The sequence below is a fragment of the Sceloporus undulatus genome, chromosome 3 (assembly GCF_019175285.1).
Source record: "Sceloporus undulatus isolate JIND9_A2432 ecotype Alabama chromosome 3, SceUnd_v1.1, whole genome shotgun sequence".
NCBI lineage: Eukaryota > Metazoa > Chordata > Lepidosauria > Squamata > Phrynosomatidae > Sceloporus > Sceloporus undulatus.
Window position 1 is genome coordinate 32250339 of NC_056524.1, and position 24322 is coordinate 32274660.

General features: G+C 41.9%; 1 protein-coding gene across 3 annotated transcripts; it reads right to left on the reverse strand.

Moving 5' to 3' along the window:
* Positions 1-1484: 1484 nt before the first annotated feature.
* On the reverse strand, positions 1485-23814 carry SLC46A3 (solute carrier family 46 member 3). 3 transcript variants are annotated; one of them, XM_042459763.1, is made up of 7 exons: positions 23684-23802; positions 20783-20984; positions 17020-17227; positions 6851-7715; positions 4322-4405; positions 2957-3113; positions 1485-2156 (listed from the first exon to the last, which is right to left on the reverse strand). In XM_042459763.1, exons 3-7 carry the CDS (start codon positions 17209-17211, stop codon positions 2069-2071), a joined length of 1386 nt encoding a protein of 461 aa, XP_042315697.1. In that variant the 5' UTR covers positions 17212-17227; positions 20783-20984; positions 23684-23802; the 3' UTR covers positions 1485-2068. The 3 variants fall into 3 exon arrangements, with proteins under 3 accessions (XP_042315697.1, XP_042315698.1, XP_042315699.1); XM_042459764.1 differs by lacking the exon at positions 20783-20984 and having other exon boundaries at positions 23684-23814; XM_042459765.1 differs by lacking the exon at positions 20783-20984 and having other exon boundaries at positions 23645-23782.
* Between the last annotated feature and the right edge of the window lie 508 nt (positions 23815-24322).

Sequence of the window (24322 nt, forward strand, 5' to 3'; positions counted from 1 at the left end):
TCTATGACCCAATTGTTTTGTCTTTTTGGCTGTCCACAGTAGCCTTAGCACTTTTCTCCAGCACCACATCTCAAATGAAATTTTTGTTCCTATTTGCTTGTTAGTGACATATGCAAACTTAAGTCCATCTATCTATGCCTATGTATGCCTTTTTTTGGTCACTGCAGGGGCTGGTATTATCTTGTATCCTCCACAATGACATCCCCCACACTCTGCCAATTCACCACTGCAGTGCTGTAACTCTCCAGAGGGAATCAGAGAAGTACCTGGCTATGTTCTGAGAGGACCCCAGCAGATCTCAGTGGAAGATGTCCTCCGACATCTTATATCCAGATGCCTCTTTGATCACATCCCCTGTTCTCCAACAACCATGGAATGGTTATGTGTGTGTGTATGTGCACAGCTATGACAGTCCTGGTGGTGGTGACAGAGTAGTCATAGCAGAGTCCTGCATGCAGAGCCCTTGCACTAAGCTTGGACAGAGACTGGGATATATAGTAGAAAATTTTAAAAAATGAAATAAAAACAAAATGGGAGAAGAGGAGGTAGGTGTTTTAAAATGTACATTAATAATAGAAAACCATATATTTCAAGTTATCTGATGTGGAAGACTGAGACTTTTTTGTAGGGTATCAGTAGTACCATATTCACGTCCATTAACTACAACTGTTTCTTGTTTTCCTGGAAGCATGCTACAGGCTGGCAACAGTATATGGGCAAGCACTTTGAGTAGTACTGCCCTAAACAATGAAATCATGGGAATGTATCCTAGAAATGCCTTTCATACATGTCTGAAACTTTGTGTACAGTCCATGAACACAACAACAACTGTAAATCATGTTCTGTGCTATGAAGGAAAAGAATTTTACAACCTATTATGCTGTTAAGTAATTTGGGTTAGGCATCCTGATCTTAGGGAATTTGAACAGAAATAGGCTGAGAGGGAATTTGAAAATTTACATGGCAATCTGCATCAAAGAATATCAGCTTCATAACTGTGAGCGTATTTGTTTTTACAAAAGAAGGTCAGCAGAAAAATCTTTCATCAGCAATAGTCTGAAATGCTTAGTCGCACAATATATTTAGTTTGGAATTATGTCACTGCAAATAGATTTTTCCCCAACAGTTTCGTAAACTGATCTTGCCAATCGTCCAAAATGTGCCCAGATTAGAACATGGAAAAATTATGGTTTGGGACTGTAAATCTCAGAATCTGGTTGACGAGGGAGGGGGGGATTCTAATTGAAAAAAGTTAACTTTTCCAAGCTTCAGTGCAGTACAGTACTTTGGAGGCAGGGGCGGGGAGAAGAACTTTCATAGAAGGGTCAGAATTAGGGATGAGCCCAATCATAATTTCAATTTGTGTCAAGCCATAAGGATACATAAGGTTACCTTGCATGGACATTATTGTGTTAAAATTATTGTGAAAATCCACACTCATTCTAAAGTGGCTATCCTTTCAAACAACAAAAACTTTTTTAAAAAAAAAAACCACTTATTTTACAAAAAAGTGTATTTTCCCTTCTTATAAAATGAGATAAATCCATCACACCACTGCATTTTCAGTTGTTAATATACAGGCTTCCATTATTCTAGTTTCAAACAGAAAGACTTAGAGACACTATCAGTTCTGTGAAACAAAGAAGGGGGGGGGTATCGTCTTTCCAAAGTTCTTTTAGATTTGTTACTTTCTTTGTCTTTTCAATCATTTGTATGTTCCAGATATATTACAACCCAACATTAATGATTACTGTCTGTGATGATTACTCTATGTGCTGCTGCAACAATACAGTTGGGATCCGATTCCAAGCTTAACATCACTGCTGTGTGGCACTGGTAACTTCCTACTATACCCAGGAAAGCACAATATAGAAGGTTTTGTGACTCTTTACTCTTCTTTTGCAAGCATCCTATATAGGCAATCTGGGACTGCCCCAAACCCAGGCAAGTTGATTCTTGTAGAGATCTAGCAATGGAGACACCACACTCCACTTTAGCTGTGGCACTACAATTAACAAGGTAAGCCATTCCAAGGAAGAGGAGGACAGCCATAATGTGAATTCTCTATTCAGCTGTCAGCATTCTCCTCAAGAGAGTCTTCTTCATTTACAAGTTGCACAAGGTCCTCTTCACGCCAGCTAGTAAACATAAGACAGCTGGGAGAGAGAGATAAGATATTTTAAAGTGGAAACAGAGAGTCCATAATATACTAAGTCAACTGAAAAATACAGAAGCCATAAAATTCTTGTACACTGCAATGGAAGGGGCATAACTAATATAGAAGGGCAGTAATACCTGCCTTATACAACTTGAAATAGATAATCTAGACACTGATATTGGGGGAGAAGGGAGCCACCATGCTAGCTTTAGTTTAAAAGCAAACAAGGTGAAGCATACTAGAAACAGCTGGGGTAGTTTGAAATCATGACAGTATCATCAGATGAAACCATTAGACAGAGAAAGGCAAGCTCAGGCAAAGGATGCTGGGCAACACCAATGACAGTTCCCCTTACTGTTTCCATGAAGTCCCATGGGCTTTTCCTTCTCTTGGAGGAATATACTATGAATGCCACATAGCCTGTCCTGTACTTCATAAGCTGGCCTGATATACCCAAGTGTAATGGAGGACCATAACCCATGAGTGCTAATCATATAGGAAAATGTCTCGGGATAGCTCTGCAAACAGACTTTTTATAAAATTATAACTTGTTTATAAAATAAAATAAAATGCTAGTTCAGCTGCCATTTATGTAAGAATAATTTGGACTCATATGCGGAGATAGAGGAGCAGGGATGATAATCAGGCAGTCTTCCTGATGTTGGGAATACTTTTTCCAGTATTCTTTACCATAGGCTATGCTGGCTACAGCTACTGTGACCTGAAACCCAATTACATCTGAAGCAATATGAAATAGCACCATACATTATGTTTACCAGAAGAATGATCTGTACTTACCTCAGAAAGCTCAGTGGCACTATACAAAAAACACCTGAAAAAAGGAAACTAAAGCCTGGAAACCAAGCTACAGTTTTTGCGTAGAGAGAATTAAAAACAATAATTGCACTCATCCCCGTCAAGATTTCTAAGCAGGCAATGCAAGCAAATATGGATCCTGTCAAAACAAGAAAAGATGCAGGTAGTCACAAAGTTCTTATACTTCAACCTTACACTCAGGTATGTTGTATGCCTGTGTTGCTGTAATACTAGGTTAACAATGGCCTCAGTCCACTTGTTAGTCCTCATTAGAATTAATGCACTGAATCACTTGCTTAGTGGTAAGTAAACACTTAGCATATATAGAATGGGGCTCATTCTCGCGGCAGTGCAGCATGCACCATTCAATGGGTTGCAGCGTGGCTTCTGCGTAAACCAGAAGCTGCATATGGCATGCCCGTGTATGGAGAGGGCATGCTGTGTTTGTGTATATAAGGTGACCTCATGTATACATCAAGAGTAAGTTTTAGGGTCAAAATGATAGATTTTGGTATCAATTGTGGATAAGTCAAGGATAAAACTTAGGGGCATGTAATAAAGGACATAAAGGATGATGCAAAGGATAACAATGCCAAAGAATTTATAAAATTCAGGCAGCCATAACTGTTTGTGCTTGCCCTAAGGGGCTGATGGATGAGGAGGCTGCTTGTAAATGGCAGCTGTGTGATGCATGTGGGAGGCGATCAGGCACAGGTGGGGCTAAGAAAACCCATATATGTCAAAAAGGATGTAAAGCTGATTTGCCCAGTGGGTTTCCATGGCTGAGCAAGGAATTGAACGCTGATCTCCAGAGTCGCAGTCCGATCAGGTTACTACTGTAAAAGCGATAATAAATCAAAATATCCCAGGTATCCATGTCCCATGGAGAAGGTTTTTAGAAAGTGAGCCTGGTGTACTGGTATTAAGTAATTGAAAGAGCCAGTACAGTATAGAGTGATTTAAGAGATCTAGGTTCAAGTCTCCATTAAGCCATGAAGCTTAGCTTGGGCAAATCATAGGGTTGGTGTAAGCATGGAATAGAAATAGCTAATTACAAACAACAGGTCAGATGTATTTAATCATAATAGAATAGCATTGGAAGGAAACACAAGGGCCATGCAGCAACTCACAACTAAACTATCTTGGGTTTTTTCAGTTATAGGGACTTTGGTTGATTTGGAACACACAACTAAAGCATCACTGAATAATGACCATCCAACTTCTGTTTAAAAACTCTCAAAGAAGAATAAATATAGCTTAGGTGGTTTCAAGCAATTCTGACAAATATCACATCTTGTAATTTGCCATGTGACAACCATGAACAATTCTGTGGCAACATGAACTCACCTTGCTCTTGAGGAAGAACTATTTTGGACAACATGGATCGAAGAACTGGAATGGGTACAAAAAGTAGCATCGACGGCACTCTGACTGTAAAACATTTGAAAAGAAAAGAGGAATGTGATAAACTACAGCTTTAGCTATAGGCAACCAAGATAATCAAACAAAACAAAACAATGACAATTCCTCTCATGTATTCAGTAAAGGAAAGAGGCGAGAGCAGGATCATTCCTGTCACCCACATTGCCAGGAACCCTCTTGGTCATAATTTCCAGGCAGCCAAATCTTCAACTGTAATTAAATGAGGCAAGTGAGGTAAGAAGCAGTGTAATACAGTGGTTAGGGTTACAGAACCACAACAGGTCTGGAGGCTAATTTTGTGCCCTGGAACTTTCCTTGCATGGAATGTCAAAAATGCCAAAGAAAAACCAAAAGCTAAAAATCTACTGGTTTGGAAAAACAGGCATTTTAAAAATATTTAATTGTGTGGGGCTTACCCAAGCCCACTGTTAAAAAGATGAACTGTGCTTCCTGAGGGTTTGTGGGAAAGAAATTACACTTTTTCCTCTCCTTTTTGGCTAGCCTCTGAAAAAGGTTAGTGTGAAGAATTTGGAGGGTTGATCTACATATGGCCTGGGACCACACTTCGTCCATCCCTGGGTAAGTGCATTGATGGGAAATCTAGATCCCCTATTTGTTGAACATGTGACTGCCTGGCCAAGGATAGGGTTTTTTAGATTGCAACTTTCAGCACTTCTCACCACTGGCTGTGTGATCTAGAACTGCTGGGACTTGCAGTCCAATAAGAGCTGGAAGGCCCATGCTAGCCTAGGAGCATGGCTAAGAGATCAAGGTCTGAACAGACACAAATTTATTGTGACATTAGACTAAGTTGATGACAACAGTGTCACCCAGTTAGGAAAGTGGCATGATGTATTATTAGTGTGCATCACTGGATTACAATATTATTTTATATTGTACTTCTTTCAGGTAATAGATAACTTGCAATATGACTGCATGTGTGTTTGAAATTTGCTGCATGCATCTACCAGACTGCAATGTTATTCTTTATGCACAGAAATATTAAAATTAGGTATTCCTAAACACAACAATTACATCCATTTTCTTGTACTTATATTTTGAAGGCAATGCTCATGGAATCATAGATTTTTACAAGAGCTTTCCTCTCTCAATTTGAACTTACTGTTAGCCTCATTAAAAACTCCCATACATGCTATAGACAGGGTGAGGTACGGCAGTAAAAGCACCACACCTTGGTACAATCTAGGTAAGGGTGCAAAATGAGCAGCTGTCTGGAAAAAATCTACAACAGTTCTTGCCTTGTGGCGGTTCTGGGGACAAGGTATGAGAACAGTAACAATGGGAACCTAAGTAGGAGAACCCAAGAACTGCATGTAGAAGATTCAGGTTCAGCCTTACCACATCTACACCCAGTAGTTGCTAATTTAAATGATTCTCTAAGAGTATAGGCATTATATGTCTTCATGTCATATCCTGTTTGCTGGACTTAGCCTACCCTCTCTCCTCCTGCATCAGTCTACGGTTAATCTGACTTTGTTCTTCCATTTTATAGGCGACAATGCTCTCTCTTCTCCATGTTTGACAAGCATGTCACAGAGCCTCTCACCCTAAGATGTTATGAAATGTTCAGTACCTGTAAATAAAGCTACCTCCTATGTAATCTTCTTCATAAAGATGACTTCGGCTGCATCTACACTACAGAATTAATGCAGTTTGACAGTGCTTTACTGCCATGCCTCAATGCTATGGAATTCTGACAGTTGAGGATAATTGAGAACCACTGTTGGTTGGAGTAGACAATACTGTTCTAGCAAGACAGATTAGGAATGTGAAGATCTCTCAATTTTATACTTGTTCTATTTCTCCCAATCCAACCTGCATTTCCCCCCCATCATTTTCCTATCATGTTGAAAACTTTCTCTTTTTATTCCTGAACAGAAATGTGTATTCTGGTACACATTTTTTTATGTATGCAATTTTTATAACATGCTTTTTGTATGCTATTTTATGTACATTTCCTTCACTGACCAAAGCCAGTTCACTCATTTTCCAAGTACTGTATATACCTTTTTAAAATGCACATATTTACTTATCTAGTTTGGGGAGAAAATAAAACAAATAAAATAATGTAATCCTCAGCTTCCTCCTAAAGGCAGGAAATTGAAAAATGAAATTAAAAGATATATATCCACTTTTGTTAATTGTCTCACAAATATATATATATATATGTGTGTGTGTGTGTGTGTGAGAGAGAGAGAGAGAGAGAGAGAGTTAACGAAAGTGGATATGTGCTCAGGATGTACAATCCTGAGTACTGTGAATATCTTTCCATCAGTATAAGATAGCTTTCTATATTGTTCTAAGGTGCAAAACTGAAACAACTCAGAAATTACTAGTTATACCAGTAGGTAATCACCTAGTTTTAAAACCATTCACATCATTAATATTTTCACCTTCTTTCTCAAATTTATCTTGGTCTGGTACTGAACTTACCTAAAAACATCAACAATGTTGTTGTGGCAAAAGCAGCCAAGACTGTTCCAACAACGTATGAAAGTATTCCACTATAAACGATATAAATATCTTTCAGGTACCGAGCAATTAAAACTAGTCCTAGAAAACCAGTCAGAGAGAATAAAGTGGATACTGCTGAGCCGTATCCAATGTAGATTGCATTCCAGCAGAGTGGAGAGTTCAGTTCATAGAGTGTATAAAGAGAAGTCCCACCAAACATTGTGAACAAATAAGTCATGAATGTACAAAGCAACAATATGATGGAAATTCGCTTCTTGCATGGAGAAGATTTAAAGAGCATGTATACTCCGGAAAAGGTTTCTTTAAGGCCTTCTTTCAGAGACTGTGGGTGGTACTCTGGTACTTGTATTGTATCACCCAAGCAACATGAAACATAGAGAATGTTTACCACCTGAAGAAGTGAAAGTGCTGCAAATGTCCAAGTAAAACCAATTCCTTTTAAAATGTAGCCTGAGGTCAATCCTCCTAGTCCTGATGTAAGTCCAAAGATTAAGTCAACGACAGCTATTCGGATCATCTTTTGCTTCTGAGTCTTACAGAGATCAACTGTATAGGAAAATGCACCTCCAAGAAAGGTTGCCATGCTTCCAAACAAACCATCCAGGAAGGTCAGCGGATATAGTAGAACAAGAGGCAGAGAGTAAGATGACATAATGCTGTAGAAGATGTTGTAAATGAGATTCCCCACCAAAGGCAGAAACAAGGATATTTTGCGTCCACAGCGTTCCCCATTAGCTACTAGGACAAAAGCCATCAAAATGCTAGGAACAGCCCCACTTAACCCCATTTTCATGGCCAAAAGAGAAGCATTTTCTTGGATTTCCTGAAAGAAGAAAACAAACATATCTGGGGAAGAAGAATCAATCAGTGAATATAGCTCTATGTGGTCCCTTCCCTCTCTCCCCATAAGATTTGTAATTCTCCTTTATGCATAGGCCTCTAGACATGTAAGAAGAAGTATACAAAAGATAACTCAACAAATTCCACAGAGACCATTTTGTTAGTTCACTGGTACTCAAATAAGAGCCTTATGGCATATTTAAGATTTAACAAATTTATTGTGGCATACATTGTGATAGATTGGAGCCCAACTCTATGAGTGGCAGTTGACATTATATCAGTGCATATATTTACATTTTGGCACAGAGAAAGATAAAAATAAAGCATGGGGCCAAAATTCCATAAAAGTGTGTAAGAGGCACACCCTGTGACATTTCCTTGCAAAGCTTAAAGTTTAAAGATAAACTACTGATAAGTAAGGTAAGCACAGAAGTTATCTTTATATGCATTAAAACTCTACAAAGGCATGCACACAGACTGCGCATCTTGTAGGCTTTCTGATTTTACTCTGTAAATTTTTTCTGCTATGTCTGTGTTTGTGAGCACTCCCCTATATGTTGAGGGAGGGATACAATACAATCTGGATATAATACCAGATACAATAACAGATTACTATATTTCAGAGGAAGGAACTGCTAAAACCACTTCTGAGCATTCCTTGCCTAAGAAAATCCTAAAAAATTCACGGGGCTACCATAAGTTGACATTTTGACCAATTTGTAGCTGGTGTGAGGCTTTTAGTCACCTGAAAGCTTTAATTCGCAAGAAAAAAGAATCTCAATTTTCTCTGGATTTTCCTGGAAATTTGGATGAACGTCTGACTGGTGGATTTAAATTGGTGATGGGGTGAGGAACTTGTGATGGTTGGGGCAAGACAGACAGGAAATGATTATTCTCAAGAGACAAGATGTTCTAGCAGCTTGTTCACAATTTTAAAAGGGTACTGGATTTGTGCATATAACCAGGCATAAGTATATCTGCTTGATAGGTATTTATACAGTGTGGTCACGTTATACGCAGCTTTGAGCATATGCTCAAAGCTGCATGGGAGCGCATGGGCCGCAAGGGTTAGTTTGTCCCATTCACATGAATGGGGCACACCCCACGTGCCGCCGCGGGCACGAGCCCCATTCGTTTGAATGGGGCTTGAGCATCCGCATATTTTCTCTTACGCTGGGGGGGTCCAGAATGGATCCCCTGCATAAGAGAAGGGCGAACTGTACAGTGAGCCCGCGTCATACACGGCTCGCTATACGTGGCTTTAACCATATGTGGGAAGCCGCGCAGGAGCGCGCGGGACAAAAGGGGCAGCGCGTCCCATTGGAATGAATGGGGTGTGCGTCCATGGCGCACGTGTGCCGCCATGCCACTGCATGCACGAACCTCATTCATTCCAATGGGGCTTGAGCATGCAAGGAATTCGGCTTACACGGGGGGCGGAACGGATCCCCCGCGTAAGCCGAGGGCGCGCTGTACCTGTATCTATGGTATAGTGGTTTGACTGTTAGTCTCTTGAATCTGGGGACCAGGGTTTGAAATGACTTCAAGACACACAACAACAATTTGTGCTTGGCTTAGCTTTAGCAATGCCCGAAGGCCAGTCCTCCCGTCTTTAAAATAATAATAATAATAATAATAATAATAATAATAATATCGTAGAATCATAGAGTGGGGAGAGACTACAAGGACCATCCAGTCCAACCTACTGTCATGCAGGAACTCTCAATCAAAGCAACTTATGGTCTATGTAGACTCCTGGATCCCTTCAAATGTAGTCTCCTTAAGCGAAGTATCCCCCATCCCATATCTATGCATTTCGTTTTTCTGCCCTAACTGCAGTATCTTACATTTTTCTGTGTTGAATATCATTTTGTTAGCTTTGGCCGTGCTTTCCAGTTTATTCAGGTCATTTTGAATTTTGATCATGTCCTCTGGGGTGTTAGCTACTCCTCCTAATTTTGTGTCATCTGCAAATTTGATATGTATGCCCTAATTCTGTCATTCAAGTCATTGATAAAGATGTTGAATAGCACTGGGCCCAGGACAGAGCCCTGTGGGACCCCACTGGTCACTTCTCTCCAGGATGAAAAGGAGGCATTGTTGAGCACCCTTTGGGTTCGGCTGGTCAACCAGTTACAAATCCATGTAACAGTTACCTTGTCTAGCGCACCTTTTACCAGCTTGTTTGCAACAATGTCACAGGAAACCTTGTCAAAGGCCTTACTAAAATCAAGATATACTATATCCACGGCATTCCTTTCATCTACCAAGCTGGTAATTTTATCAAAAAAAGAGATTAGATTTGTCTGGCATGACTTGTTTCTCTGAAACGCATGTTAACTTTTTGTGATTATGGCATTGCCTTCTAGATGTTCACAGACTCTCTGTTTAATGATCTGCTCTAGAATCTTTCCTGGTATTGATGTCAGACTAACTGGACGATAACTGTTGGGATCCTCCTTTTTCCCCTTTTTGAAGATGGGGACAACGTTTGCCCTTCTCCAGTCTGCTGGGACTTCTCTTGTTCTCCAGGACTTTTAAAAGATTATTGCCAATGGCTCGGATATTACATTTGCCAATTCTTTTAATACCCTTGGATGTAGTTCATCTGGTCCTGGAGACTTAAATTCATTTAGATTAACAAAATATTCCTGTACTCTTTACTTATTCTGTGCTGAAATTCCCCTATTCTGTCCCCTGCTCCATTATCCTCAGGTTGAGCACCCTTTTCCTTTTCTGAGAAGACTGAGGCAAAGAAGGTGTTGAGTAATTCTGCCTTTTTTCTGTCCCCTGTTAGCATTTTGCCATCTTCTCCACGCAGTGGCCCTACCATTTCCTTCTTCTTCCTTTTGCTGTGGACAGATCCAAAAAATCCCTTTTTATTGTTCTTAACCTCTCTAGCAAGCCTGAGTTCATTCTGCGCTTTAGCTTTTCTGACTTTACCCGTAGCTATTGATTGAATTCCTTTTCGGTGATTTCCCCCTTTTTCCATTTCTTATACATGTTCCGTTTAAAAGTTAGCTCAGTTGAAAGTTCCTTAGTCATCCATCCTGGTTTCTTGAGACACCTCCCATTTTTCTTCCTCACTGAAACTGTTAGAAATTATGTCTTCAGTATCTCCCTTTTGAGAAACTCCCATCCGTCCTGAACTCCCATCTCTTTTAGTATTCCTGACCACGGGATCACCCTCAGTACTTCTCTAAGTTTACTGAAATCCGCTCTCCTAAAGTCTAGAATGCGTGTCTGACTATGCCTGGCTTCTCCTTTCCATTGTATAACAACCTCCAGGAGAACATGGTCACTTCCACCTAAGGATCCCACCACTTGCACCCCATTAACTAAGTCATCCCTGTTGGTTAGGATCAGCTCTAAAATAGCTGACCCCCTTGTTGCCTCTTCCACTTTTTGGACAATGAAATTGTCTTTGAGGCAAGTGAGGAATTTGCTAGACCTTGAGGATTTGACTGAGTTTGAGTTCCAGCAAATATCAGGATAGTTGAAGTCATCCATCACTACTACAGCTCTCCTTTCTGAGTGTGTAGTCATCTATTCTAGAAAAGCATCATCCAATTCCTCCATCTGACTGGGGAGTCTGTAGTAGACTCCCACCATAATATCCTTGTTGTTTCCCACCCCTTAATTTTCATCCAGATGCTCTCCACCTGGCTGCCAGTATTGATGTCCTGGATCTCTTCACTGGTGTAAATATCTCTGACATATAGTGCTATTCCTCCTCCTTTCTTGTTTGGCCTATTTCTCTTAAAAAGGTTATACCGTCTAACTAAAAAGATTGCATGTACAGCGCTGTGTAAATTTACAGCGCTTCATAAATAAAGGTTAATAATAATAATAATATTTCTACATTCCAATTATGGGACTCATATCACCAGGCCTCAGTGATGCCTATTATATCATATTTGCTTTGTTGTACTAGGAGTTGAAGGTTATCTTGTTTATTTCCCATGCTCTGTGCATTAGTGTAGAGACATCAAAGTCCATGTGTCCCCTTTATCTGCTGCCTCTGCAAGTTTTTTTGCCTCCCACTGTTGGGTCCTTGCACTATTTGCCTTTTCCCCTCTATGTCAGTTTGGCTATTTTCTCCAGCCCTTTTGCCTTCCATAATACTGTCTCCCTGTGCCACATAACTCAGTTTAAAGCCCTCCTGATCAAATTCTTGAGACTGTTGGCAAAAACATTTCTGCCAATTATTATATAATAATTAATCATAATAAGGCAAAGGAGTCTCCTGGATCCAGGAGGAAATGTGTGTGTTTGCACGCCTGACAGATTGGATTGCGAGAGGCAGAACAACTATGGGCATGTGGCTGAGAATGATTCAGGGAAACTAGATTGTCGTGTCCCATTTTACAATGAGGGGGAAATGTGTTGCCACTTAAGCTGAATTTGTGTGATCTGCCTCAATGCCCATAGTAACAGTGTAGATGAGCTGAGGTTCACTGCAAATCTGGAAAACCCAGGGCCCACCTGGATTTTACAGTATGTATGCCTGAAGACACATACATACACTACATGTATCTTTTGGGGGAGACAGCATGCACTGATGTCATCAAAGCAGGACTTGGAGGCCCTGCTCAGTTGAATGGGCAAGAAGGTCTGTTATTATAGCAAGATGGGCTCATCACATTTCAAAGTAAATGGGGGGAGGCCCCATTTAAAGAAGAGATAGGAAACTCTTGGCCCTCCAGACGTTTTGGACTGCAATACTCATCATCACTTACTATTGGCCATGCTGGCTGGGGTTTCTTAAAACTGAAGTTCAAGACTGGAGGGCTAAAGGTTCTTCACCTTGATCTAAACAAGCACATTCTCTGGGGCCATAAATGCAGCAAGTCCAAAGTCCAAAATTACCTAACTATTATCACTGGCTGAATACCATAGATCATCTAATGCTTGTCTCCTGCTTGCTAATCCTTATCCTACAACATATCTAATCAGGAATCGTTGAATTTCAGATGGCACCTTTCCTGTGACCAGCAGCAGGCACGGGCAAGGCATTAAGCTTACCAACATAATGGAGTTTCTGCAACTTTCCTACACACTAAGGCGGGCTACAGACGGGCAGGGGAGGACGTCTTGGAGGTGTATTCAGCTGAATGCGGAGCCTCCAGATGGCCCGCCCCGGGGGCGTGCTTCAGGTGTTGGAGCTTCCACACGGGGGGCAGTGAAGACGCCTCACCTGGGTCCGTTTCGGACCCGGAGCTTCCATACGGCCGCCTCGGAGGACGCTGCAAAAAGAGAGGCAGCTTCCGCACGGGCGGCCCAAACCGCGGCTTTTTTTTTCTTTTGCCGGCAGGCGGATGCGAAGCTGCGCAGCTGCAGCGCTAAGCAGCGGCAGAAAGCCTATGTGCGCATTTAAAGCGCCCAAGCCCCTTTAAACTTTTCCCCCCGCTCTGCCCAAAAACAATGGTGGTCTCCTGCCAGCTGGTGATCAGCTGGTGTTGGCATCCTTGTCCGCTTGCACTTTGCCAGTATCAGCAGCATCATAGATGCCTCCTCTCCTTTGGTCCCCACGCTCCTGCTGAATCTGCAATGCGCAGCCACAGCTGTCTCCGCTGCCACCGCTGTCCCCCTGCCATCTCCCCTCACCTCCTTTGTACATATGTCAATATTTACAGTTTTAGCGTTTTTTATTGTTAGGTGAAAATGGCAGAGGAATGTGTGTAGGGGTGCACTTTAAAGTCCAAACTTTCCAAGCAGCGCATGCGTACATGTTGCTCTAGGGTTAGGGTTAGGGTTACGAGGCTTAAAATGCGCCGCAGCTGTGCCTCAGCTTCCACAGCTGCATGGCAGCGGACGTTGCAATTAAAGCCTGACTGCAAACTGCTCATGTTCCAAGACCCCAACTCACTATGCGACGGAGCTTTTAAATGGGCAACTTAAAGTAGCGGCGTAGCAATTCTGGTGTACCGGTGCAGCAGCTCTCATGGCTTCTTCCCCTTCTCGATATGTGTCAGCATTCAGGTAGGACTGCTCCAGTTTCTGCAGTTACTCCAGTTTCTGGGACCATATAGCTATGAGGTCAGCCGTCTCGGTATGAGACCAAGACGTCCCCCTGCCTTTTTTCGGGGTGCTGGTGGATGGCTGTGCCATCCTGCCTGGTGGCAAAGGGGAGCCGCCACACAGCTGTGCCAGGAGCAGCCGAACTGTGCCCGTTCCCAGGTGAAAATGGGGCAAGAATGTGTGTAGGGGGTCACTTTAAATCCCAAACTTTCCCTTTTCACTTTCTATAACCAAAACATCCGCCGGCAAAAGTTACAACTTCCCGCGGTTCTAGCAACGCATGCGCACCACTGGCTCTAGGGTTAGGGTTACGAGGCTTAAAATGCGCCGCTGCTGTGCCTCAGCTTCCACAGCTCCATGGCAGCGGACGTTGCAATTAAAGCTTGACTGCAAACCACGCATGTCCTGGGAACCCGACCCATTATGCGACGCAGCTGACACGGAGCTTTTAAACCGGCAACTTATATTTGCGGCGTAGCAATTCTGACGTATCGGTGCAGCAGCTTACAGACGGAGCTGCGCAGGTACGCCGCAAATCAAAAAGAAGCGGAAAAAAGCAGCACCTTTTTAAAGCCGCTTCTTCCCGCTTGAGGCGTGCAGGGGGCGTGTTCATGACGGCATTCAGGGAAAGCCCGTCTGAAGGCTCTACCTTCATGACGTCATGAGTACATCCCTTTTTGCCCGTCTGTAGCCCGCCTAAGAGAAAGAAAAAAGTCACAGGAACTGGAAGGAGAATAAGGAAGTTGGAGACAAAAAAAATGTGCCTGCACTACAATAGGAAATGTGCAACTGGGTTTAGGCCCATAATATTAAATGTCCTATTCCCATTGCGGGAGAAAGGTGGGATATCAAACTTGGAAATAAATAAATATGCAAGTAAATAAATAAATAAATAGTAGAACTCCACATTAGATTTTTCATTCAGTTCAGGGATGATGGATGTGTGGCCCTTTAGATATTGTTGGTCTAAATGTCTTATCATATCTAGCCAACATAGCCAATTCGAAGGATGACAGGAGTTGCAATAAAAAATATCCTGAATGCCACATGTTCCTCACTGATTTAGAAGTCACAGATATTTTGGCTACACTGGTTGATCGGATCTTCACCTTTGAATACTTCAGCAGAATCCTTTCAGACTCCAGTATTAACATTATGATGATGATGGAAGTAGCACTTTATCTGTATAGATGGACTTTTAGTAGAAAAACAGGATTCTTTAAAATAAAAAATTCTGCCAAAGGCACAGTTGTTCAAGATTCTACAGTGGGTAGAGTAGGGTCACCCAGCTCCTGGCAACTGCCCACCCTTAGTGTACACAAAGTTAGCTGGGACAGCAACAGGTAGGTCTGAAGCTTGTAGGATCTACTTTGTGTTTTCATCACGTTTTTAAAACCAGAACCCTAAGATTGTGAAAGGGATCTGAGAGTCCAAGTAGACCACAACCTGAACATTAGTCAACAGTGCGACGCAGCAGCTAAAAAGGCCAATGTAATGTTAGGCTGCATCAATAAAAGTGTAGTGGGTACAAGGGAAGTAATAGTGCCACTATATTCTGCTCTGGTCAGGCCCCACCTGGAATATTGTGTCCAGTTCTGGGCACCACAATTTAAAAAGGATGTGGAGAAACTGGAGTATGTCCAAAGGAGAGCGACTAAAATGGTGAAGGGTCTGGAAGCCACGCCCTACGAGGAACGACTTAGGGGGCTGAGGATGTTTAGCCTGGAGAAGAGAAGGTCAAGAGATGATATGATAGCCTTGTTTAAATATTTAAAGGGATGTCATATTGAGGAGGGAGCAAGCTTGTTTTCTGCTGCTCCAGAGACTAGGACCTGGAACAATGAATGCAAGCTACAGCAAAAGAGATTCCACCTCAACATTAGGAAGAACTTCCTGACAGTAAGGGCTGTCCGACAGTGGAACAAACTCCCTCGGAGTGTAGTGGAATCTCCCTCCTTGGAGGTCTTTAAACAGAGGCTGGATGGCCATCTGTTGGGGATGCTTTGATTTGGATTTCCTGCATGACAAGGGGTTGGACTGGATGGCCCTTGCGGTCTCTTCCAACTCTATTATTCTATGATTCTATGACTCTCTTATTCACTAGCCAGAATCACGGGCAGGTCAACTCTAAATTATAGGGCCCCTATCATAGGGTATTCTTGGCAAGATTTATTCAGAAGAGGTTTGCCACCAATTTCATCCAAGGGCTGAGGGAAGGAAGACAAGGTCACTCAGAGGGCTTCCATTTCTGAGCAGAGATTTGAACCCTGAGCTCTTAGAGCCTGACTCCAACACTCAAACCACTACACTGCACTGATTCCCATATAACAAACCCTACTACTCCAATCCCTTACACTTAAAATTAAAGCATTTTGAAGCTAGGGATTTAATGTGACATGATATTGCTTTTTAGTACCAGAACCAAGTGGCAGTTATTATTCTTTCATACAAAACTCCACTCCAGGATTCTCTTCTTTCCAAGCTTTCTTCGTTTAGGCCAGGAGTAGGCAACTGTGAGTGGCTAGGGAGCCATTTTATCCCTCTATGAGACCTTGGAGGGCTCTGAACCCACCACAAAAAAGAACCCCCCAAAATTCCCACAAATGTCTCCCTAAGGCTAGGAGACATTTTCACCATGTTTTAAAGCCTCCAAGACCATTTTTGGTCCAGCAAGTGCCTTTTTTTCCAAACCAGTGATCAGAGTTAACGTCTGGCTTGCTCCTGCACTTCCTAGGCCTAACAGGGTCTGATGGGTCTTAAAACATTATTATTATTATTATTATTATTATTATTATTATTATTATTATTACTATTATTTATATAGCGCTGTAGATGCACACACCCACCCCATGCTCCCTATTTTTTTTTTACTCCTGGTGGGTCCTGAGGGCCACAAAACGGGCCGGGGGGGGGGGGGGGGGCTACAGCTATTTACAGGCTGCCCATCCCTGTTTGAGGAATATTTGGCTGGGGGGGGGGGGGGGGTTGTTGCTGTGATTTTAAAAACCTGACAGTACCAATCATGCCAACTGTAGATAGTCCAGAGATTATGTAGATGCCAACGTGCATTTCTCCAGTCTAATGTAGGAGACTAATACTAACCAGGAGTGAGTTTCATTGGTTCTAATAAACAGGTATGTAGAATCCCCACATACCCAGACATAAATGTCACATAATTAAATAGGACAGTTTACATCTGAGGCAACACACATTGCATTACACTGTTACTTTGTCTGGATTGCATCTGATGCACAATTCGACTTTACCTTTTGCTTCAAGTAAATTGGATCACTTTGGTTCACTCCACAATGGGAAATGTTGTCACCATCTGTGAAAGTAGAGTTGGTGCTCTCTTCCCAGAGCCTCCTGTACAAATACTGTTGTGCCAAGGGTGAGCTCAGAGAATATGCAAGCGTGTAGATGAAAATAACAGGTTCCACTACCAATATTTTCTTCATGTCTAAAATTTTAATTCTGATTCAAAGACAAAAGAATGTGTTAGTTCTAGTGTATCACTAAAGGCTCACATTATAGCCAATATACTAGATTGCTCAGCATGACATAAGAGTTACATGTGTGGGAACTCAGCTATGACTCCCCTGTCCCCACTCCCAGCTCCTGAACTCACCACGGTATTGCATTATGTCCTCCAGATATTCCATTGCTAGTGAAGATCAGAAGAACTGGTGAACCATCTGGCTTTCTATCCCTAGCCAAATGAAGACTGAGGATCCACTGGAGACCCACCAGGGCTGCTAAATGAAATAAGCTAAAAATTTACAAACTCAACACTCATCAGGCTGTCTTGCATGGGCATTCCACATGTGGAAGACAACTTCCACATCAAATAAGAATGTAGAAAAGCCATCTATAGCTTAATTCAGAAAAAGTGGTTGTATGTTGATGTGTGTGGAAGGTTCATAATCATTTTGGGACAAAAATCACACTCCTGCTGAAAAGACCACAAAAAAGGACACCAGGTACATAGTCTGGTGTAACTGTAGTGTGAAAGAGCCCTAACAGTTTAGAAATCTAGGACCTAGACTCACTGTTATCTACAGAAGCACAGATGGCTACAAGTGCTTTTATCAATTTGGGTCGGTTTGCCAGCTGTGACACTGGCTAGGGATGCTGGGAGATGCAGTCCAACAACATCCGGAAGGCTGCACAATTCCCACTCCTGTAAAAAGGTAGCAGTTGTCCTTTGTCTCCAGACAACTGCTGCTGCAGATACAGTCAGCTGGATGCTTATGATGAGCAAGCATTCTGACCATATCACACCTATTTTGTGTCCAGGGCTGACCCTACTCAAGGCCCCAAGAATGGCAGTGACATGTAGGAGGACAGAGTTGTGTCTGTGTCCAGGGTGACAAGATGTCATAACTGCAAGGGAGGACAAAGCATGGCAAAACGTAGGACATTACAAAATAAAAGCTAAGAACACTAATATAAATATTAATTGATTTATTTACAACTGTATTACATATACTGCATTTCACTATGTTCTCAACCATATTTTTCTTCATTAAAATGCCTTGTTGGTTTGCAATATATTTATAGAACTCTGAGCAAGACAAATGCTTAAACTTGTTCTTTACTAAAAACAAGCCCTTATCTGAATAGACATTTAAATCATTCTTTTCATTTTTCCATTATGCTGAAATTAAGGGAAAAGCCCTTTAAACATTTGCACTGTGTCCTCAAGCACCCCATTGCCTAATACGTTTGCTGTCCTTTTCCTCTCCAAAAAACAAATATGCCCTGAGCTCTGAGGACAAGTCTTCTCTTCTGCTGCTCCTAGGAAAAAAGAACTCTAGAAGGATCCATCCTCTCTCCCTTTTTGCAGCAAAGACAGGCTGCCAAGTAAACAAATTGCTCAGAGGGGAACAGCAAAGGTTGTGTTACTCAATGAGCTTCTTAGTAATGCTCAAAATATAGAATATTTTGGAATTCCTCCTGTACAGAAAGTTGAAATGTAGGACATGTCCTGGAAAAGGAGGCCATCTGGTCACCCTACTGTGTCAGTCATATGCTTCAGCCTGCAAGCCCAAGTTAACTTTGCTGCCTTCAAGATATAGTGGAAGATGCCAGCCTGCCCCAGTCTGAGTAACATTCAGCTGCTTCTGTACGTGGAATGTGGGCAGGCACTGTCTTGTCCTTCTCTTTAGGCAGAAAAATGTCTTGTGCTGGCCCTGTCTGTGCAAGATGCACACTTTCCTTGCATCAGGCAAATACATACCACTGTCGCATTGCTGGCTTTAAAATCTATTTTGTCTCATGCAGCACGCTATTGAATGTCGACACAGATTACATTTAACTACTGGTTTCGTTAGCTTAGTTTTGCCTAGTTTTAACTGCATTTAAGTTAAGGTGGTTTCCAAATGGTAAAATCCACACAGAAGGGCTTTATGCAAGGCAGAGTATACATTTATTGATGTATGGGTATATACCACAATGTGTTTGTTGTTGTTGTTGTGTGCCTTCATGTTGTTTCTGATTTATGGCGACCCTAAGGCAAACCTATCCTAGAGTTTTTTTTGGCAAGTTTCTTCAGAGAGAGTTTGCCACTGCCACCCTCTGAGGCTCAGGGAGTGTGGCTTGCCCAAAGTGACCTACTGGGTTTACATGGCCCAACTGGGATTTGAATCCTGGTCTCCAGAGACTTGGTCCAACATTCAAATCACTAGGCCATGCTGGCTCTCTACCACAATGTGTATCACATATTTTAGTACATATACTAATAATTAAGTAAAACAAGTGCTTGCAGATAGATTGTTGTCATACAGGTTTCTGTAATAGATGGAGCAATAACAGCAGGTATACTTTCAACATAATGAAATCCAAATGATTATATGCTAACAACATAATGAAGGTGGATATTATTTTAATAATAACCTCTGTGGGGTTAACAGAAGGTTTACCAGCCTATTTGAAAGACTGCATTCTCCAATATGAATCATTCTGTGTTTTCGGATCTCTAAAAGAAGCTTTTTCTGTCATTCCAATTTCAAAGGAACATCTAGTTGTGATACAAATAAAGGGCTTTCTTGGTGGTTGTTCACAAATTCTGGAATTCCCTGTCAAAGGAGGCTAGGTTTCCTTTTCTGTTGTCCTTCCAGGCAGCTAAAAAGTTTACTCAGGTAAGTCCTGAGCCTGGTCAGTGGTTGCAGGAGCTCTGAACAGTTGGATACTGGGTATATCTTTTTATTGTGTTTTTAAAGTTGTTTTTTTTTTAATGTTAAAGCTGATCAACAGTGGAACACACTCCCTTGGAGTGTGGTGGGGTCTCCTTCCTTGTAGGTCTTTAAATAGAGGCTGGATGTCCATCTGTCAGGGATGCTTTGATTGTGATTTCCTGCATGGCAAGGGGTTGGACTGGATGGCCCTGGGGTCTCTTCCAACTCGATGATTCTATGTGTTTTATTTATTTATTAATTTTGGAAGAAATTACAAATCAAACAAATAAACAAAAAAGCCCAAACAACTAATATATAAATGTAAAAACAACAACAACAGGATTTTAAATTTGCTAAAAAAAACCAAAAACCCAAAACTAGAGAGATCGGGAAGAAGCGGCCATCCAGACATCACTGCATTACAGTCCTTGTCAGGTCTAGCCAGCATAACCAATGACGAAGGATGATAGGCGTGGAAGTCCTATAACCAGTCCTACTGATTCATATTCAGCACAATGGAGAGAAGGTACTTGATCTCTCTTGCTGTTATTTCCCATGATCTCTCTTGCTGTTCTCTCTTGCTGTTATTCTAGCTGGCATCCAATAGCAATTTTCTCTCTGAACACAGAGGCTACCCATTATGACTAGCAGCTGTTCAGACAACATACATATTTGTTTGACTCTCCTTGTCAAGTGACATAGCAGCAAAAAAAACTATGATGGGTATGTATTGTCCACATTCTAATTCCTTTCCTGTTATCGCTAAATTAGAAGATCTAATTCCTGAGTATCACAAGTATTATGGGATCCTTATTGATATGCATTAGTGATAGGTAAGAACATAAGAAAAAACCTGAATCTTCTGGGATGACATGGTGCTTGGCCATTTCAAAGGAATCAGTCTCTTAATGGCAGGGATTTGTCATTTGCTATGTCTCCAAGGCTTATTTCAGGGTGAAACACCTCAGTTGCTCTATATCAAATGCAACAGGGGGACCTTGTTCACTTGGGAGGTTAACCCTCCAACTGCTAGCTCCATTTGAAGCACACAAATTCTGAAAATGATAGAGGAGAGGCTTTATTTATTGAAAGAGACACTCACAAAATTGAAACTATGGGTCAGAAGACATGATGCCAAGGCATTTCCAAGGGGGCAGAATGTGATTTTTGACCAAAGGCTCCCCTCCATGCCAGTGCAAAATCTACTTCCTTCTCAACATGTGTTAAAGTGTGTTGCACAAATATCTAAGCAGATGTTGCATCTACCAGAGTTTGAAAAGCTTACACTTTGGACTACTGTAATCCCACACTCCCCAGAGGATTATGGGAGCTGTAGTCCAATGGAAAAGTTTCTTAAGCTCTTCTTGTTGTTGTTGTGTAGCTTCAAGTCATTTCCGATTTATGGCGACCCTAAGGTGAACCCCTCATGGAGTTTTCTTGGCCAAATTTGTTCAGAGGAGGTTTGCCATTGCCTTCCCCTAAGCTCTAACATTTTCAAAAAGTACTTTCTCAAACAGGAATGTGGCAAATGTACAGAAATACTTAAGGCCAACTTCTTTCAGTTTTAAGGCCCAGACTTCCTCCTCAGCAAACAGACAAACCAACACCAAGCCAGAGACTGTTGTTTTAAAAAAAGCTTGCTCATCTTTCTGAAGGCAACTTTGCCCAGGAAAATGGGAAGAAGAGCTATAAATATTAACTGCTTCTTAGAAACAACTGTTACACAACCACCTGTTTTAGGGCTCATAAATGTCTCTTTTTAGCCCAGGTCACAAAACATTCAGCAGCACCTGTTTACCTGGATCAACCTTGGAAATGTCCAATTGCAGCTCCAGTGACTGTTGACTAGAGAACTATTGACCAGATGTCTTGGATTGTGTCTTTCCTAAATTGCCCTTATTTAAGTTCACAGTGGGTGATCTGAAACTAAAGTCAACAAAGCCAACTATAGATAGATAGTGCAATAAGTTTGTGTATGTATTGGACTGTCGTCGTAGTCTGCTGCAAGCAAAAGCAAGGGAGAGATTGTGGAGAAGGAAACTGCGGTCCAAAACACACTGCAGAAACAATCCAGTTTGAGACTGTTTTAACTGCCTTGGATCAGTGTTAGAGAATCCTGGGAATTGTAGTTTATTGTGGAACCAGAGCTCTCTGACAGAGAAGGCTAAATGTCTCACAAAACTACAGTTCTCAGAATTCCCTAGCATTGAGCCAGGGCAGTTAATGCAGTCTTAAACCGGATTATTTTTGTAGTGTGTTTTGGACCTGCGTCCCACATCATCCCTCCACCTGAAGAACATATGAAAACTATGTTTTGACCTGGCACAAGTTTTCCTGGACTTCTGCTACAGGTCATGAAACCTTATGCCAAATACAAAGAGTGAAACTTTAAAGTGTCACAACTCTTTTTGCTCTCTCTCGCTCTACTGCAATATGTAATACAGTGGGCCCTTGGTATCTGCTAAGGTTTGGTTCCAGCATTCCCCGCCTCCTCGGATACCAAAATCTGTGGATGCTCAAGTCGCATTAAATCCAGTGGCACAGTGATGGTGTCCCTTATATAAAATAGGAATAAACAAGGTTTGCGTCTTCCCCTCTTTCTAGTTCCCTCTACCTTTCCCAGAATCATTTTATGGTCTTTTCTAATGAGTCATGCATTCTCATGATGTGGCCAAAGCATGCATCTGAGGAAGTAGGCTCAAGTCTCTGAAAGCTCATGCTATTAACGTCTCTCTTTCAGTTAAGTATCAAAGGTGCAAAAATATACCTTTGCAGACTGATACATTTATGTGTTGCCCTATGCAATTGCAGAGACAGAGTGGTGCAGTGGTTTGAATACTAGACTATGCCTCTGGAGACCAGTGTTTGAATCCTGGCTTGGCTGTGTAAACCCCCTGGGTGACCTTGGGCAAATCACACTCTCTCAGCTTCAGAGGGTGGCAATGGTAAACTCCCCTCTGAGGAAACTTGCCAAGAAAACAACATGATAGGGTTGCCATAAGTTTTTAAAAAAACAACAACCTGGAAGCACACAACAACAACAACAAAAAGATGGTGCAGTGGTTTGAAAACTGGACTCTGGAGATTTGGCAAGTCATACTCTCTCAGCCTCAGAGAAAGGTGGTCCCAAGACCCCCTCTGAAGAAAATTACCAACAAAACCCCATGACAGGTTCACCGTAAGTCTCTATCGACTTGAAGGCACACAACAAGAACATGCAATATTGCAATAGTATCTCTCTTTCTCTCTGTATAGCACATATATGAATATGTATGCTGCATTTTGAGAGCCAGTGTGTGGTGCTGAGTGTTGGACTAGGACTCAGGGGACCTGGGTTCGAATCCCATCTCGGCCATGCAAACCCCACTGAGTGACCCTGGGGCAAGTCACATTCTCTCAGCCTCAGAGGATGGCAATGGCAAAAACCCCTCTGAAGAAGCCTGCCAAGGAGACCCCATGGCAGGCTCACCATAAGTGTTTCTTTTAATACCTTTTTATTGTTATCAAGTATAATCGGCAAATCTATACATGCCTTTGTACAAATATACAATAGAAAACATCTACAAAAAATAAAATAAAACATGCATCTCCAGTTCTATTAGTTGTCATCTCATAATAGCTGACACTTCCCTTAGTCTGCTAATAGTAAATGCACTTTATTTCACTCTTATACTGCTTCCCATTTTTAATTTATACAGCAAATGCAGGCTCTTACTTTAAGTGCTGCCTTCTTAGGGGTCCCTCTTCCACTTACCTCCCAGAACAAAGCGCTGTCTCAGGTCTTAAACCTTCATTGCCTCTATTTCCTGGCCAAAGAGAAAGAGAGAGTCCCTGCAGAGGAAGGAAGAGAGCTACACTGCCTTCTACTCTAAGCTCTTGGCTCAATTTCTACCTGGTTCCTTCTCAAGCATTCCCATTGGGCGCCCGGTTGGAGAAGGAGAGTGGCGATTGCTCCGATGAGGTGTCACTCAACGCGCACAAGCCCCGCCTCTCCGTGGCCCGGCATTTTTATTGTTGTTGTTCCTCGTCGTGAAGCCTGGTTCTCTGTGCGCATGCGCTGCTGTGTCTGTGGCCCTCTTCAGCAATGGTCCCCTCAAACTGTGCCCTTTAAGGGTTTTGGACTTCAACTCCCAGAATCCCAAACTATAGGCCAACATGGCTGAGGCTTCTGGGAACTGAAGTCCAAAATTCTCTTAAAGGGCACAGTTAAGGGTTGATGATTTATTTCTATCCCCCTCTCCATTAGGATCGAGGCGGGGCTTACAACAATAATAAAATTTATACAATATTAAATGCATACAATTCATACAATATAAAATAAATTCCATTATCCCCTCCTTCCTTACACAAGCAACAATAATTTCCACATAATAATAAAAATCACTTTAAATCA

What these genes read in the sequence shown, in the direction of transcription:
- SLC46A3 (XM_042459764.1), bottom strand. Translation starts at nt 17,211, where the DNA reads ATGAAGAAAATATTGGTAGTGGAACCTGTTATTTTCATCTACACGCTT. An exon ending in AACATTGTTGATGTTTTTAG is followed by an intron (nt 4,406 to 6,850) that starts GTAAGTTCAGTA and finishes AATGTTTTACAG; the next exon opens with TCAGAGTGCCGTCGATGCTA. An exon ending in GTGCCACTGAGCTTTCTGAG is followed by an intron (nt 2,157 to 2,956) that starts GTAAGTACAGAT and finishes TCTCTCTCCCAG; the next exon opens with CTGTCTTATGTTTACTAGCT.